The sequence below is a fragment of the Gadus macrocephalus genome, chromosome 8 (assembly GCF_031168955.1).
Source record: "Gadus macrocephalus chromosome 8, ASM3116895v1".
NCBI lineage: Eukaryota > Metazoa > Chordata > Actinopteri > Gadiformes > Gadidae > Gadus > Gadus macrocephalus.
In genome coordinates, this window is record NC_082389.1 from 21,044,299 (window position 1) to 21,059,021 (window position 14,723).

Genomic DNA, 14,723 nt, shown 5'->3' on the forward strand with positions numbered 1-14,723 from the left:
TTAATTGAAGTGATTTTGGCAAATGTGTTCCCGCATCCTTTGTCCAGCCCTTGAATCCATTTGGGGAATGTGTTCCTCCTCGAGGAACGGGTCAAAGGGGGGAGGCATCTCTTTGCGCAGGGTGGCGATATTGTGGAGGATGGCGCATGCAACAATTATGTCGCATGCCCGTTCCGGACAAACCCTTAGTCCACGTAGGCATTGAAATCTGGACTTCAATATCCCGAATGTGTTTTCAATCTTAACGCGGGTTCTGCTGTGTGCCCGGTTTAATGTAGTCTGTGGTCCAGGAGCGGGATTAGGGTACGGGGTGATGAGCGTCGGGAGGCATGGATACCCTCGATCTCCTAGGATCCACCCATCGAATTGCCCTGCGATCAAATACAAACTTTGAGCTATCTTGCACAAGCACAATTATATGAGATCTATATGTTCAGAATGCAACTCACCCACTTGAAATTTACGGCTCAAATTGGATTCACGATACATCCTTGCATCGTGGACTGAACCAGGCCATTTTGCCTCTACATTGGTGATCATGTGGGAAGCATCACATATCATCTAGTGATAAAAGAAAAAGATCGGCAGCGATTAACAAACCATGGAGATATTGGAAATATCCAATATAGGCAGTGTACACTTACCTGAACATTTATACTGTGATAGCCTTTCCTGTTCACATAATCTGCCTCATTTATAGATGGGGCCAGTATGGGCACTTGTGTGCCATCAATGCACCCAATTACATTTGGAAATCCTGAAATAAAACACCCAGATGAAAAGTCAACGAGGATAATTTCGGTGCCATTTGGGAACACGTAAAGTAGATAATGCTGACCTGCAAGTTGGTGAAACTCCATTTTCATGCGTCTCGTGGGTTTATGGCCTGGAAATACGATGAAGTTCCGCAACAACTGCTTCAGCGCAAGACAAACTTTACGTACTGAGCGGCAGACCGTGGCTTTGCCTATGTGCTCAGCATCTCCTACGCTGTACAAAAAGCTTCCCGTCGCAAAAAAACGGAGAGCTGTGCAAATTGTTTGGAGTAGACTGAGGGCAGATCCACGATTGGTCACATTTGCAATGTATGGTTGGAGAAGGTTATTTAAATAAAGCAAAGAATCACGTGAAAAACGATATCTCTCCAGCAAAAAGTCCTCCGGAAAGGACAATATGTCGAGCCGTGGTCTAATTAATCTCTCTCTGTGAATGGCACGAATTATTTGCGCTCCGATATCAATCGGCCTCTCGTCAAAAGGGCATGCCATTGTGATCACGTAAAAGCTGTGGTGAACGCGGGTTTAAATACCCTGAGCAAAACCGGGTTATCTTTGAACTTAACCTGCGCAAAACCTGCTCCGACCAGGTTTGATTCAGAGCATATGTTGCTATAGCAACTAACATACCGTGATCCTTTTGGAACGGAAAACCTCGGGTTACCGCAAACCCTGGGTTAACTTACCCGGTTATGTGATAAAACCGGCAGGTTTGATTCAGAGCATATGTTGCTATAGCAACTAACATACCGTGATCCTTTTGGAACGGAAAACCTAGGGTTACCGAAAACCCTGGGTTAACTTACCCGGTTATGTGATAAAACCGGCTTTGTGGAACACCCCACTGGATACCCCATGCGTGTGATTGCTTATTGTTACACGACCAGTTAACTCCTCCTCACATCCTTATAGTGTGGTCATCTAGGGATGGGTTGAGGGGGATTGCCATTCGTTGTGTACCTCATATCTTTCTGATATTATTATTATTATTTAGGGACACGTTCCATGGTTGCATTTCTTTCCTGTGATTGTTATTGTGCAGTGTCTGTGTGATTGTTGCATTTTTGTTATTGTTATTGTTTACTGTTAGTCTTATTGTTGCTTTTTGCTGATACTGTTATTGTTTGGAGTTTGTTTTATTGTTGCATTTTGTTATTATTATGGTTTGGTGTTGGTTTTGTTGTGTGGCCAGCTTTGTTGTTGGTTGTTGTTTTTTGTGTGTTATCTGCTGCCGGTATTGTTGGTATTGTCTGCTCGCGATGTAAGGCCGGGGTGGATGCCACCCCCTAGGTGGGGTGTGTATGGCATACCCATGTCTGGAGCATGGGTAGCGTTTCTCCCACGTGGTTCCCCATACACCCGGTCCAGCGAGTTGTTTTAGTCCCATGCTCATGGTTGTTTGTTTTTATGATCATTTTGCCTTCCTTCTGTTATTTCTAATGGTAGTCCCGCGCTGGAGTCCTATCCCTCGTACCCCTAATGAGTAAAAGTCGTCTTGCGACGACTTGAGGGGGATATGTTGGGAAAAATAGCCTGATGAGCACATCACATGGCAGTCATATTACAATATAGTCAACTTTTAACACATAACACAAACATGATAATATAGTCAGGTCAAGGCCAGAGCCAAGGCCCCATTTCCCAAGCAGGCAAATGGTAGACACTCAGACAATGCACCAGTCATCCTCAAGAACGGGAGAGCCACATTAATTTATCACACAGGAGACACTTTGAGGAGCTCTCCCCCGTTAGGAGGACACATGCATATACCAGGGGCCTGGGAGCCAAGGTCAAGCAAAAACACACAGAACCACACACCTCAAACGCACACACCTCATCGAGAGGAGGATACAGCATAAGACTGTATCACACAGGGACTCTTGATCTTCTTCTGAAGCAGACCTTCCACGGAGGCGAAGCTCTGGACAAACCATCAGCGCTGATTAGGGACTTAGACATATTCGATCTCTCACGCTTTATGACTCTGTATAACCGTTGCCACTGATTAAAACTAACAAATTTAACAGGATTTAATTGAAATGTAGAGAGTCGACTTTTGTCTTTATATTTACTTATTTGTTTAAATTAATATTGATATAATAAAAAAAAAAAATTGTCATTGCCGGCCGCCAGCAATGTTTCTGCGGGCCGCCATTGGCCTGCGGGCCGCACTTTGAGAACCGATGGCCTAAGTCAGGGCTATTCATTTACAAATTCAGTTGGGCCAGATTTTCAAAACAAGAAATTCAGTTGGGCCAGACATTTTCAGCTTCAAGTAATGACAAATTTTGGACCAACACAAATTAATGTATTGAAATACACAAACGTTTTATTAACGTTTTATCATATCTGAAAAATTACATTAATACATCTTTGGTGAATCTGACCTAGGCAAAACTCTGCCAACAAAATAGTGCACAATATTAGGCCTTTCAATAGCCAGTTTCCTTTTTGAAACAAAATTAAATAAATATTTGTCATATCTGACCAATAAGCAAAACACAAGTTGCATTGAAAACAAAATATTGCACATTGATCAGATTTTTCCTTATTTAAATAAATAAAATAAACATTTGGGTCACATATTAAAACAAGCATATCCCCCCTGGGATCAATATGCCAAAGTGCATGAAAAAACCAGAACCAGGCATATTAAAGCTTGGTAAACAAACCCAAAACAAGAAATTACTAAGTAGCTTAACACACATGAATACTTTGTTACTCACACATCCTTTTGTTGCTATGTATGCAACAGTTTCACTGCTGAGTTCTCAGTGGGAGAAGTGACATCTTTTGTTCTGAATGAGAGCAGTGATTCTGGGCTCATAAGATGTCAATGCAATTCGAAGGCATTCGTGAAGTGTACTGTCAGACAGTGAGCAACGAGAGCTGCTTTTAATTGAGTTCATGTGTGAGAAGCTTGATTCACATGTGTATGTTGAGCCAAACATACTTAGCACGTGGACTGCTGCTCTCCTGACATTAGGGAACTGATGTGGGTTGACATCAGCCCAAAACCTGGCAGGCCCGTTGGTGCGCAGCTCCTGTGCCATGGTTAAGGATGACTGCATGTCCACAAGTTCGAGAATGAATTTCCCCTCGTCAATGGGAACGGCCACCTCCTTTGCTTTGGCGGATACAGCCCCTTCTATTGCGATAGTGAACGGGTCTCTGGCAAAACACATCAACTCTGTTGGCAAAGCAAGTCCATCCAATCGATCAGCAAAGTTTTCTTTTAACCTCGCAACGAAATCTGTCATTACAGCGGTAATGCATGCCGGGGATGAGATGCATTTGCAGAGCGTCGGAAATTGCAACATTCGGCCTGTGCTCAAGTCAGTCCCGAAAAGATCCAGTTTGACTTGGAATGCGCGCATCTGTTCCACCAGTTCAATGACAGTTTTGTCTCTGCCTTGTAGTCCCACATTTAAGTCATTCAGGTGTTTGAATATGTCACTGAGAAAGCAGAGATCGCCAATGAAGTTGTCATCCAGCATTCGGTTCAAGTGTGTTTCGGCTTTTTTATGATTGCTGCTGCCGAGGAAGGCTTTGATTTCCCCTCAAGCCCAGGTCAGACCAAAGATTCACCTTGCAACGACTTGCAACTCGCAACTCCTTGCGACGCCTTGCGACGAGACGGGCTGCGACGTTCTAAAACTGGGCAGTTCACACTGGCTGCAACAGGTCTGCGACGGTAGGTGGTTTCCCTAGCAACTGTGAACGCAAGTTCACAAGTTGAAATCCGACCTTATTAATATTCCCCCCCACGATGGTATGAGTTCGAATCCCGTAACGTATCATATTTTAAGCATTCGTTTTTCATTTATTTCGGCTTAAAACGGTTCTACGTGACAAGTTTTTTCCAATTACACTCCAAATACGAATGAGATGGGAATGTTTTTGACATTTTATTGAAAGACAAATCAAAGAGGCATTCGCAAGGACAGCTACGTGTCTGGCCCGAACAGCTGGCGTAGCCACGACAACAAACGAAGCATTCGGCTAATGGTCACCAGTTAACACGGTCACGAGTTGAACTTAATAATAATAATAATAATAATAAATGAAATTTATATAGCGCTTAATATGGTACTCTAAGATGCTTTAAAACACCACACCAAGTGCCACCGCAATGTCGCAACATGCTTTCTTCTTGCTGTCCCTGTTGCTATACCCCTTACTGCCAACGTCGTAAAGGACAGGTTGCTCCTCCAGCAAGCGAATTAAATTCTCCTCCCTCTCCTCGGACCAGAAGTCTGCCATCTTCGGATATTTGTATGCTGGAGTGGACAGTACGGTACCGGGACGGAGTAAGGCCGTGACGTACAAGTTGTTCTGTGCTGTGATTGGCTGAAGAGAAATAGTTAAATCGCCGCGTTCTAAAACTGGACCTTGCGATTTGACAGGTTCAATCTCTGGCGACTCGTTGCAACCCCTTGCGACGCCTTGCAACTCCTTGCAACGGCTTGCAACGACCCGTTCACACCGCCCCTGCGACGTTCTAAAACCGTCTCGTTGCAAGCCGTTGCAAGGTGAATCTTTGGTCTGAACTGGGCTTTAGATCACAGAAACGCTCGAGCGCTTTGCCTTTGGACAGCCACCTGACGTCGTTGTGCAAAAGCAGGTCATGGTGCTCAGCAGACATTTCTGACAGCAGCATGCGGAATAAGCGGTGTTGGAGGCTTGATGTGGAGCGGATACAATTTATTGTTGTCATCACGCTGTCCATTGTTGACTTGAGCTCTCCGCTTAGTTTTGCGCACAATACCGTCTGATGTACAATGCAGTGTAGGGATATCATTTGAAGTGCAACAGCAGACCAACGTGCAGCCAAACCATTAACTTTTCCCGTCATGGATGGAGCCCCATCCGTTACAAGCATGCACACACGTCTCAAATCAAGGCCATTGTCTTCAAAAAAAGTTGAAATCTTCTCAAAGAGTACCTCGCTTGTTGCGTGTCCTTTTAACGGCAGTAAGCTGAGCAGTTCTCTGAAGCATTTGCCGTCAAAAAAACTGACATATATGCACAGTTGGGCGGTATCCGTCTTATCTGTGGACTCATCTGCTGCTATAGACATGACATCAGCTTTCTTCAGGTCTTCTAAAAGCGTTTCGAACACATCAGTAGCAAGAAGTTGAACCCTGCGAATATTTGAGGTGTCTGACAGGGGTACCTTTTTAATGGCAGAGGTCACGCTTGTTTTTACTTTGTCGTCATTTATAACCTCATTCACGACGGCCAGCATGCACTCTTTCACGGTTTCAGAGTCTGTAAATGGCCTTTTCTTTTTTGCCAAGATCCATGACACACGAAGGGACGCAGCTGTAGCTCTCTCTTGGGCCGTGCATGTCTGCATCATAGTAGCACAGCTCCGGTTGTAAGATGCCAGCAAACTCTGCATCTTTGCAGCCCTATCCTGAGACCCCTCAGGAAAGCTTGAGCGGAAAGTTGAGTGTTTATCAATGTGGTGTCTCCGCACATTGTAATCTTTAAGTACCGCAACACACTCATTACAAATTAAACACATCGGTTTGGCGTTTGGATTCGGCGGCAAAATGAATAAATACTTTTCAGTCCAGGCAGGGTTGAACCGACGGTTTTCAGTGTCCACTTGGCGTTTTTGAGTTGACAAAGCCATGTTAGATCAGATTAGACGACTCGCCTACAATCACTTTCTTGACAGACCATGGACATATGAAACACAACGTGCGGAATTGAGGGTTGAATGATGCTAGGTTCCTGTTGCTAGGTTGCGCTGAGTGTTGCGTTCACGGTCTGTACTACTGTAGGAATTTCTGAAGGCAAGGCTAGATTTTAATTTTATTTATTTAATTTTTTTTTCTTTTCTATGCGCTTTTTGGGCCACTCGGAAGGGGCTTCTGGGCCGGATGTGGCCCGCGGGCCGCCATATGAATAGGCCTGGCCTAAGTGGATCGTGAAGTGCATCGTACGAGCATCGTAGTTCTCACACCGTTTCCCGAAAACATTGTTGGTAACAAACGCTTGTAGCTAATGAGGACTCCAGGGGCACTCGTAGGATGCTAATAGCATCGTTAGCCTACTATAGCCTCAGTGGCGTCACCAGCGGAAAGACCGTGTATTGGATGGGTTTTACTAAAACCCATCCAATACCACAGAATGCCCAGCTGGCGCAATTTCGCAACCAAAAACAGGGGTTACAATCGATATATTACTCATAGACTACCGTTAGATTTAAGCAGCAAAGATAGAGCCATGTTAGAAGTCAACAACAACATAATTTATTGCAGCAATTTAAAATTTCAAAAATACATGCGCAGCCGAAATGTACCGATCAGACGCCACGTCACAAGGCATATAATAAAATCAAATGACTCCATTGCTCTTGTGTGGGAGGTCGCGTTCGAGCTGCACTTGCTATCTATCTCTGATTTAGATTCAACCATCGTGGTTAATATGTCCTCATATTGATCACTCTACTTGCTGCGCAAAGCATGTTTCAGAAATCAGCACATTAAGATAAATGTAGTTGTCACACAAGCTATTTTAGATTTTTGTAACATGGAATTATTTCAGGGGGGAAAATGGCGTGAAAAAATGTACGCACAGGGCATATTATTGCAGTCTATTCTTTTCGTAGGCTTCTCTGCTGTTGGCCTTGATGGGGAGTTTACAAAATCCCCACTCTCTTCCCAAATAACCGGCTGGTTAAAATATGTGGCACCGCCGTTCCCTCCCCAGAACACAACTCGCGCACCGCAACGCACGCAACGCAACTCACACCCGGCTGAAATCATCATGATCACGAATGCAATATAACTTACCTGTCGCGATAGACAACCGTTTTTGCATCCGGATCGCTTGCCGGAGAGCACTACACCTCTCCTCTCTCCTGGCCGGATCGCTTGCCCGAGAGCACTACACCTCTCCTCTCTCCTGGCCGGCGAATTAACCTGTGTGCGTCGTTAAAACGTGAGCTTGGTTTCCCTGTTTTCCTGCCGTAGATCTTCGCCGTATCTCCAACATTGTCCAAATCCTCATGTGCTGTGGAGTAACCGCGAGTGCGGCCCGCCCGCGAGTATTGTTTGTTTGTGTGGGAAGCAGTGACCACGTGAACGCAGTTTCGGTAACCGGAAGTAGTGTATTGTAAATATTTTAATCTGCAGTATATTGATTTAACCTATGTTATAATTGAAAGGGTGAAACCATCCCCTCGTCAGCTGAACCCGCTACCGTACCAGACTCCGTTGCAGCCCCCCCCGGACCAGTTAGCCAGCCGGACCCCTGTGTCTGTTCCCAAGGAGCCAGTCATTCAACCAGACTCTGGCACTGCCCCTATTGGCCGAGCGGCAGGTTATGTAAGGTCCCTTGCTCATGTGCCGAAGGCGTCACCGGAGGAAAGAGTGCAAATTCAGCCTGGTGGTCATGTTCCACCGCGCAAGGCAGCATCAAAGGGCCGACGGAGACCATCTGAAGAAAGAAGTAGCGCATCTTACACTTACACTTAGGGGAGTAGCAAATTCAGTAAATCTCCCTCTCGAATCTCACTGAGTAATTCGCAAGCAGCCAAGCTAAAAACAGTGAGGAAACTCCTGGCTTTGGAAGAATTAGAGAACGAAATAAAGGAAGAAGGGGAAGTGGAGGCGAGATATCAGTAGTTGGATGAGCAGACCCATGCTGCTCTAAATGAGAGAGAGGAGTTGACCAAGAGGCTGTCGGAGGAGAGAAGGCTGCGTAAAGCAAGACGGGAGTTGAAGGAGGCCAGGTTCACCGTATCAGTACTGATCGAGGGGGCTGAAGCAGAACATGAACTTGACAGCCACCCCTCATGGGCTGCTCGGCAAACCGATAGGCCACCCCAACTGCAAAGTGACCTTAGCCCCTTTCTTCAAGACGCCCAGAAAGATTCTACTCATACTTCTCGGCCTCTTCCTATCTCTATTCACACAACATCACTGACCCCATCACCTTTCCGTCCACTCCCAACAACTGGACGACCGACGGGACGGCACCCGCGACACGTCATGGTGCATGAGGAGTCATATGTGCCCCCAATGCGGTCGAAGAGAAGGGGAAGCATCATGCTCACCGGCGCGTAGGGATGGGAATTGATAAGAATTTCATGATTCCGATTCTGCTTATCGATCCGATAATCTCTTTAACAGTGCTCATTTGCATTAAAGTAACAAAATTCAACTGATATAAACAAAACAAATAAGTCTTCTGTAAAGATAAGAACACAACTAACAACAACTTTGGCAAATTAACAATTTTTGTGGAGAAAAATTATCATGTTTGCCCTCTCAGGAAGGATACGAGATCTTTCTGGACTAACCCTGCGTTCACACCAAAAGATGCATTTGCTGCCCGTACGCGTTGTCGCCGAAGTTTTGCGGCACAGCAAAGGTTTTGCGGCGCAGCAAAAGTTTGTCCTCCCCTGGCCAGGCATTTGGCTCAGCTCAGTGACACACACACACACACACACACACACACACACACACACACACACACACACAAAACCAGCAAAAACGTGACACGGCAACATTGCCCAATGTTCTCACAATGGACATGGGACAACGGCAGAGGACATTTTTATTTCCAAATGTCTGCAAGGATTGGTTTACAAGAGAGATAGTAAAGTGGTGCAAAACAGTTACATTATTCACCCACGTAAACACGTTACCTACTGTTAACAATGGGCCATCGTAACAAATCGCCTGCTCGGCATGCCATGCATATATGGATGCAGCTTTGAAGGGGACGCAAAACACAGCTTTGGCAACGCTGTTGAATGCTGATTGGCTGTAATCCCGCGTTTGCTGCAGAAAAGTTGAAATTTTTCAATTCGAGGAGCATTTGTCGCGCCACAAAATCGACGTGAACTCGCCTGCCCGTGCCCGGCAGCGGGCACGGGCGTGCTGTGCTGCAAATCAAATCTTGCCGCGCCGCAAATCAAATCTTGCTGCCGGTTTTCTTGGCAGCAAGTGGTCCGGCAGCAAACCCGCTACGCATCTCTACATTCACTTTGAATGGGATCGTGCCGCGCAGCATCTTTTTGCATCTTTTGGTGTGAACGGAGGGCTAGGGTTTCTCCAGCAGTGGAGAACACCCTTTCAGAAAGGGTGGAGGACGCTTGGACACAGAGATACTTTTCAGCAAGAGCTGACAACACTGGCAATGTGTCACTCTTCTTCCACCACCAGAGACTGGCACTGTCTTTGGTTGGAATGGGAGGAAGGCTTCTATAAAGCTGGATTTCTTGATCCACTCTCTGGGCTGTGGAGACAGGGGGCAGCTGCTGTGTGTAAAGCAGCTTGCCGTCCTCTTCTTCAAAAAGTTCCTCTAGGGCTGTGGCATCAGGTGGCATCTGAAATTATGACATAACAAGGATTAATATTAAACTAAATAGTGTGATAATCCCTGCCATCTATCATCATTCATCACAATTAGCTACATTAAACTTACGTAGTTCTCCTCTTCTTCTTCTTCATCCTCTTCTTCTGCCTGCCCCTGTGTCTCTCTTGGCTCTGACAGCTTGAGAAGAAATGTACAGTAAGAACCACAGAGCAAGAAGAAAAGGTCTCACAACAGAAATGTGCTAAAGGCAGTCAAATTCAAATACAGTACCTTCTCCAGTGCCTCTGTGTTTGCTGCCACTGCTGATAACCTGACCCTGTCCCAGATGTCATCCATGTCCATTTTACATTTAAATATGGGATCCAACAGAGTGGCTTCCTCCAGGAATGCCACCATCCTTAAGTTTAAAATGGAGCACAAACAACACCAATTTAGGAGAAAATGTGACTGACAATAAATAACCATTAGTGTATATGATTAATTGTCATATAGTAATTATCGTGACATGTCAGTAACTGTACCTGGTAACGTTTGGAAAGATCATTCCAGATGTTCTCCTTGACGCTCCTGACAAATGCAGAGTCATCTGTCTGCACAGTGTTTTCGCCGTTTCTGAAGGATGGGCAATATCTGGCCACAGGTTGGAACTTTTTCGCTGGAGACAGCGAGTGTGGATGTGTAATGCATCCTCATCAGTTGCACAAACTCCTCTGCTTTCCTCAGGTCCTCATTGCCTATTCTGGCCAGTCTGCAACATAAACAAAACAAAAGAAACAATATTGCATAAACAACAAACATCACCTTTTTAATGTGGCTTTAGTCAACCAAGTTTTATGTAAGTCATTTTAATTTACTTCTCCTTCTCCATGGGCTTTCTAAGCCGTTGGTCTTTGGCTGCAGCTTGGATGGCAGGGAACTGTTCACAAAATCTCTCCATCATCAAATACAGGGAGTTCCATCTTGTCCTCACATCTAAAAGGAGCATGTGCTGGGGCAGCGCTGCAGACACATACACACAACACAGTGGCGCAAAAAGTGGGTATGCACTATATGCCGCGCATGGGGGCGCCGCACCAGAGGGGGTGCCAAAGTGATGGAAGTAAAAAAATTTGAGTCTGCATTTTCTGTTTTTAACAGCGTTTGTGTACATGATATGATGATCAATAACAGAGGAACGTCACTGATAAGGCGCCCTCCCGCTCCTTCGCCTCCCTCCCCCCCTCCTCCCCACACGGCGCTCCAGTGGGCGCCCCCTCGACCACGCCCTGGAGGTGAGCGCCAGAGTGTCTTAATTTGAACCGTATTGTCATCTGATGACACGTACCTCAATATGGAGAGGCAGAGAAGAAAGCCCTCAGGGTCACAACATAGAAAAATAAAGATTGGGAAGGAGAAAGGGTGCGCAGGGATGAAAGAAAGCTTTTCAAAGTGGTTGAAAGACAGTCGTTTTTATGTCAGTGTATCAAGAGGAGGCTTGTAAATATTCAGCTAAATCTACTACTAGTAAAACAACAGGTTACTGTTGTTTTACAACTGTGTACTGATCAGAATGGAGCCTACAATATAACGGATCATTACAAGAAAAATAAAGGAACTTGTTTGTGGTTACTTTGTTTCCTTCAATCTCTATGCAAGTCTTTGTTTTATTTCAATAGACCCATTAAAAACGGAGTTATAAAGTTGATACTTTATAACTCCGTTAATAATCCCCAAAAAAATAAAGATTATTATCGTATCTGAATCGAGACTGAATCGTTCTACACAGTATTGCGATGCATCGAAGAATCGATTATTTTTCCCAGCCCTATTGGTTACTGTACTCCAACAGTTCTAACCGAGTCTATTGTTTTGCATGTAAGCTTTTTGGTGAAGCTAGAGTTGCTGACACGTGCCTTGTGGTGGGGTATAATAACTGGCAGTGTCTTTCAAAGATACTGAAGCACCATGAAACAAGTGGTTACCACAAAAATGCTTATCTGATGTGGAAAGAATTGGCATCCCGCTTATGCCTAGGTAAAACTATTGATAGCGAATTGCAGAGAGCCTGTTGACTCGAGTGATCGAAACCTGCCACTGAGGGGGACAAAATGCACAGTTAGGAAATCCTAGAAATGGAAATGTTCTGGGTATCCTTGATCTCATAGCACGGTATGATGTTACACTGGCAGAGCATCTTAGAAAGGCTGCCTCTAAAAAGAACATCGGATATCTGTCCTGGTGCACTCAAAATGAATTTTTGGAATCAATATGTGATTCAGAGTGTGCTTTAGGTCAAATTTGTGCCCAGATCAAAGAGGGGGGGGGGGCTGCTATGTGTAGGCAGTTGCGCCCCTGCACACACACACACACATTAAAGAATGTAATATTACCATTACTTTATAATTTTTAAATTGATCCTAATCTGTTCATTTATGTTACATTTATGTAATTTGTAGCTTGTTAGCTTGCTATTAAAGTATTTACACATCTATTACTTACTGAGGAGTGGCTGCTTTTCCTTTAGGACGACTTTAGCCATGTGGGATCTCATCCATACGATCACAGAACGTATCCTTGTTGCCCAGTTGGAAACTGTATTGCAGTTGTACAGCTTCTGAGCTCCAAGGTTAAGTGTGTTGTGGTAACCCGGCTCAAGGAACAAGAGTCTCGGATGCTCAAACTGCCAACAAGGCACGTTTATTAATTCCAAAGAACGGAAGAAAGGGGAATCACCCGTCAATGCAAACTATAACAAATAAAGAGTCTGGGCTCCGTGAGCCACTGGGGATGCTGTGGTCGTGTCTCACGCGCTGTCCCGGTATCCAGGTGAAGAGGTCCTTCCGTGGTCTCCTGTGGTCTTCTCTAGACCGGGTCCCGGGGCAAAGGTCCGTCCGGGTAGGGAATCTCGCTCCGCTTTCTGCCTCTACATGGGTCACATACCTCCTCTCTTTAGACTGCATCTCAGCTTCTCTTTATAGCCCTCACCTGGGTCTGATTGGCCTGGTACACAGGTGTCTCCCGTTGGCGTTGAGTGGGACCTTGCCAATGCGACCCTTGGCGCCCTCTGGGGGAAAAGGGTGGTAGACAGCTCGTATTACCTGCCCTCTGGGCTTCCAGGCCCGCCGTGTCGGGGCCGGGTTGCCACACTCCTCCCCCCTTAGATGTAGCCCCGGGGCGCCTCTGACTGCCCAGAGGCATGCGTCCCGACGGGACAGGGCATCAGCATTGGCGTGCTCCCGCCCTGGTCGGTGGTCCACTTTGAAGCGGTAGTCCTGTAGGGCCAGGAACCACCTTGTCACCCTGGCGTTTGTATCCTTGGCGGTGGCCATCCACTTGAGCGGGGCATGGTCCGTCACCAGGGTGAACTCCCGGCCCAGGAGGTAGTACCGCAGCTTGTCTACGGCCCACTTGATGGCCAGGGCCTCCTTCTCCACGGTGGAGTAGTTCCTTTCATTCGGGAGGAGTTTCCTGCCTCAGGTGGATAGGTGTCTCAGGTGGATGTCCCAGCTGGCGCTATGGATGATGATGTCATTAATGTAGGCGGCGGCATAGGCCTGGTGTGATCCAACCCAGTCGCCAAGAAAAAACGTTGACGGTGTACGTTTCCATGAACACTGGATACGTACTATTACAACGTAAAAACAGCGTGTTATACCTACAGTATCCACGCGTGCCGCTCTAGAGGCGGGTTTCGCGGTTTGGGTTTCACGGGTTTCGCGCCAGATTGTGGACACGATTGTTGAGGGGAGGGGGGGGGGGGGGGGGGGGGGGAGGTACACTGTTGGTGACGGGGGGGGGGGGGACACGTTTGTTGAGGGGGAGGGGACACGTTTGTTGAGGGGGGGGGGGGGGACACGTTTGTAGGGGGGGGAACACGTTGTTTGAGGGGGGGGGGCACGTTTCTTGAGGGGGGGGACACGCTCGACAACGAGAGTTGGTTTTTATTGAACGCTCGACAACGAGAGTTGGTTTTTATTGAACGAGACTTCAACACGGAACAGCTGCACGAAACGATGGTCACGTCACTCTCGGTGACGGTGTCGACAACAATGAACACACGAACAATGTTAATAGAACAACACACAACCACATAACATCCCGAACCCATCAACCCCACTTAATCCTAACAACAAAACAAGTTAACAAATGCCCCATTTGTCAACTGACAACCCCAATTCCCAGAATCCCCCGCGGCTCCGGAACACGGCGTAGCTTATATTAATCTTTATTATCTGAATGGGAAATGCAATATTTTAGGACAGATACACCATTAAACGCGTTTCTAATGACATTTCTAGCGAGAAATTTACATTTTCCTTACATAATCTTCAGTCAGTGAATGTGTATGATCTTTATTAATCTTTATTATCTGAATGGGAAATGCAATATTTTAGGACCGATTCACCGTTAAACGTGTTTCTAATAACATTTCTAGCGAGAAATATACTTTTTACTTGCATAATCTTCAGTCAGTGATTGTGTCTGATCTTTAGTTTTATAGTTATTAGGATTTGATCGGCTCGCTCGCATGTTTCAACGTCAGGTTGTTAGGCTGCTTTCGCTAAACTAGCAGCTCACGTGCTTCCTGCGTTTGTGTTATTAAACTGTTACTTTATGTAACTTTTAATG

The 14,723-nt window shown here is 45.9% G+C and overlaps 1 protein-coding gene across 1 annotated transcript; it reads right to left on the bottom strand.

The window, feature by feature from the left end:
- Positions 1-43: 43 nt before the first annotated feature.
- LOC132463589 (putative nuclease HARBI1) lies at positions 44-1,619 on the bottom strand. Its single transcript, XM_060059868.1, has 3 exons — positions 839-1,619; positions 645-757; positions 44-561 (listed from the first exon to the last, which is right to left on the bottom strand). The coding sequence occupies exons 1-3, from the start codon at positions 1,266-1,268 to the stop codon at positions 415-417; spliced, it is 690 nt and encodes a 229-aa protein (XP_059915851.1). The 5' UTR covers positions 1,269-1,619; the 3' UTR covers positions 44-414.
- Positions 1,620-14,723: the final 13,104 nt, after the last annotated feature.